The 2559-nt window shown below is 47.8% G+C and overlaps 1 protein-coding gene across 1 annotated transcript; it reads right to left on the bottom strand.

Annotated features, from left to right (window-relative positions):
* Positions 1-299: 299 nt before the first annotated feature.
* LOC137365019 (histone H2AX-like) lies at positions 300-689 on the bottom strand. The gene has a single exon (XM_068027891.1). It carries the CDS (start codon positions 687-689, stop codon positions 300-302), a length of 390 nt encoding a protein of 129 aa, XP_067883992.1.
* Positions 690-2559: the final 1870 nt, after the last annotated feature.

Below are 2559 nucleotides of genomic sequence, written 5' to 3'. Positions count from 1 at the left end.
TGTACCGGGATAATCTCGGGATTTATCAAATCGAAGGCAGCGTGATTTATTAAATTGTTGATTCTGACACCCTGTAGTTCACTTCTTCACTAAACGAGAGGGGGAGATGTGTGAGCAGAGAAACAGAGCGAAATCCAGAGAGGGAACTGAAAACACACCTGGACAGATGTGAAACAGGTCAATCCACTGTTACAATAACTCCATCACTGACTCCCTCCTGACAGTAACCAGCCCTTTTACAGAGACTGTGGGTGGCTCTGGAAAGAGCCTTTGGTTTATTAGATGACATTTTGGCCGCTTTACTTTTTCTGGGAGCTCTGAGCGCTGGTTTTCTTGGGCAGCAGCACGGCCTGGATATTCGGCAGCACCCCGCCCTGAGCGATAGTCACCCCTCCCAGCAGCTTGTTGAGCTCCTCGTCGTTGCGGACGGCCAGCTGCAGGTGTCTGGGGATGATGCGGGTCTTCTTGTTGTCCCGGGCCGCGTTACCGGCCAGCTCGAGGATTTCAGCGGTCAGATACTCGAGCACAGCAGCCAGATAGACCGGGGCTCCAGCACCCACACGCTCAGCATAGTTACCCTTTCTCAGGAGCCTGTGAACACGGCCCACCGGGAACTGCAGTCCAGTCCGGGAGGAGCGAGACTTGGCCTTGGCCCGAGCTTTCCCGCTGGTCTTTCCTCTTCCAGACATTTCCACAATCTCACAAATACTTTCACAAAGAATGAATAATTTCCTTTGCATTAATGCTAACCAGTAGGCGGTCAGGAATTCCGAGCGGTCTAAGGCGCTGCGTTTAGATCGCAGTCTCCATTGGAGGCGTGGGTTCAAATCCCACTTCTGACACCTTGTGTTTTGACTGCTCTGGAGGCGTTTGGGAGCAGAGGTGAAGAGCAAAGAGAGAACAGGAAAGAACATGGACAAGCAAAATAACAATGGACCCAAAGATGTTGCATCAAAACATTAGAGCAAGAGGCAACTGAGCAAACAGCAGGGCACAGAAAACATCAAAAATGTAACCTTTGTCTCGGGGTGGAAGATGTTGCCAATATCCTTAATGAATACATTACTGTCTTCTCAAATGAGGGGGTGATGCAGATATTGTTATGAAGGAGGAGGAGTGTGAAGTATTGGACGTGATAAGTTAAGGAGAGAGGAAGTCTTCATGGGATGAGCATCCTTGAATGTGGATATATCACCAGGACCAGATGAAATGTACCCCAGGCTGTTGAATGAAGCCAGGGAAGAAATAGTGGAAGGTCTGACCATCGTTTTCCAGAGGATTGGAGGTCTTGTAACGTTGCAATAAAAGCAAAATACCACGCAGATCAAGCATGGCTGAGCCTTTAGAGTAGAGAAACAGGGCTGAATTCCCTGAACCAGTTCTACAGCTTTCAGAACAGAAGGAGCCTATACAAACCTGATGGGTTCCACTTAAACCAAAGAGCTGGAGGTGTTGACAGTCAGAACAGATAAAATGTGGAGGAGTGTTTGAAGCAGATTCTGTGTGGTTACTGTAGTTGCACTATCGAGTTATTTCAAGGAGGTGATTCTGAATGTAATGGATCAACGTGGACCCACCCAAGGCAAAGGTCACTGAAAGTGGCAACGCAGGTGGATAAGGTAGTCAAGAAGGCATACGGCATGCTTGCCTTCATCAGTCGGGGTATAGAGTATAAAAATTGGCAAGTCATGTTGCAGCTGTACAGAACCTTAGTTAGGCCACACTTCGAATATTGCGTGCAATTCTGGTCGCAACAGTACCAGAAGGACGTGGAGGCTTTGGAGAGGGTACAGAGGAGGTTTACCAGGATGTTGCCTGGTCTGGAGGGCATTAGCTATGAGGAGAGGTTGGAAAAACTCAGATTGTTTTCACTGGAACGACGGAGGTGGAGGGGCGACATGATAGAGGTTTACAAAGTTATGAGCGGCATGGACAGAGTGGATAGTCAGAAGCTTTTTCCCAGGGTGGAAGAGTCAGTTACAAGGGGACATGGGTTTAAGGTGCGAGGGGCAAAGTTTAGAGGGGATGTGCGAGGCAAGTTTTTTACACAGAGGGTGGTGAGTGCCTGGAACTTGCTGCCAGGGGAGGTGGTGGAAGCAGATACGATAGCGACGTTTAAGAGACATCTTGACAAATACATGAATAGGAAGGGAATAGAGGGATATAGGCCACGGAAGTGCAGAAGGTGTTAGTTTAGGCAGGCATCAAGATCGGCGCAGGCTTGGAGGGCCGAATGGCCTGTTCCTGTGCTGGACTGTTCTTTGTTCTTTGTTCTAAGCTTCCCTGTGGTCCAGCCTGGTTGAATGGAACTGAAGCAAACAAATCATCCAGAAGTGGAAAAGAAATATAATGCCATGAAAGCACAGAATTCAGATGGATGCAATACCAGATGGTATGGCAAGAGTGTAAAACAGCAACAGACTGGTGAATAAAACTTTCCCATTGAATAAGACAAGAGAAGAGAAGGGTAATAATAGTGTCAGAGGTGAGTTGTGACACTATTCACATTCTACCTTGATCTGAATAGGACTGTTGAAGGGAGTGATTGAGAAGAATAGA

This window comes from Heterodontus francisci, unplaced genomic scaffold (genome assembly GCF_036365525.1).
Source record: "Heterodontus francisci isolate sHetFra1 unplaced genomic scaffold, sHetFra1.hap1 HAP1_SCAFFOLD_43, whole genome shotgun sequence".
In the NCBI taxonomy this organism is placed as follows: domain Eukaryota; kingdom Metazoa; phylum Chordata; class Chondrichthyes; order Heterodontiformes; family Heterodontidae; genus Heterodontus; species Heterodontus francisci.
This window is presented reverse-complemented; position numbering and strand designations above follow the sequence as displayed.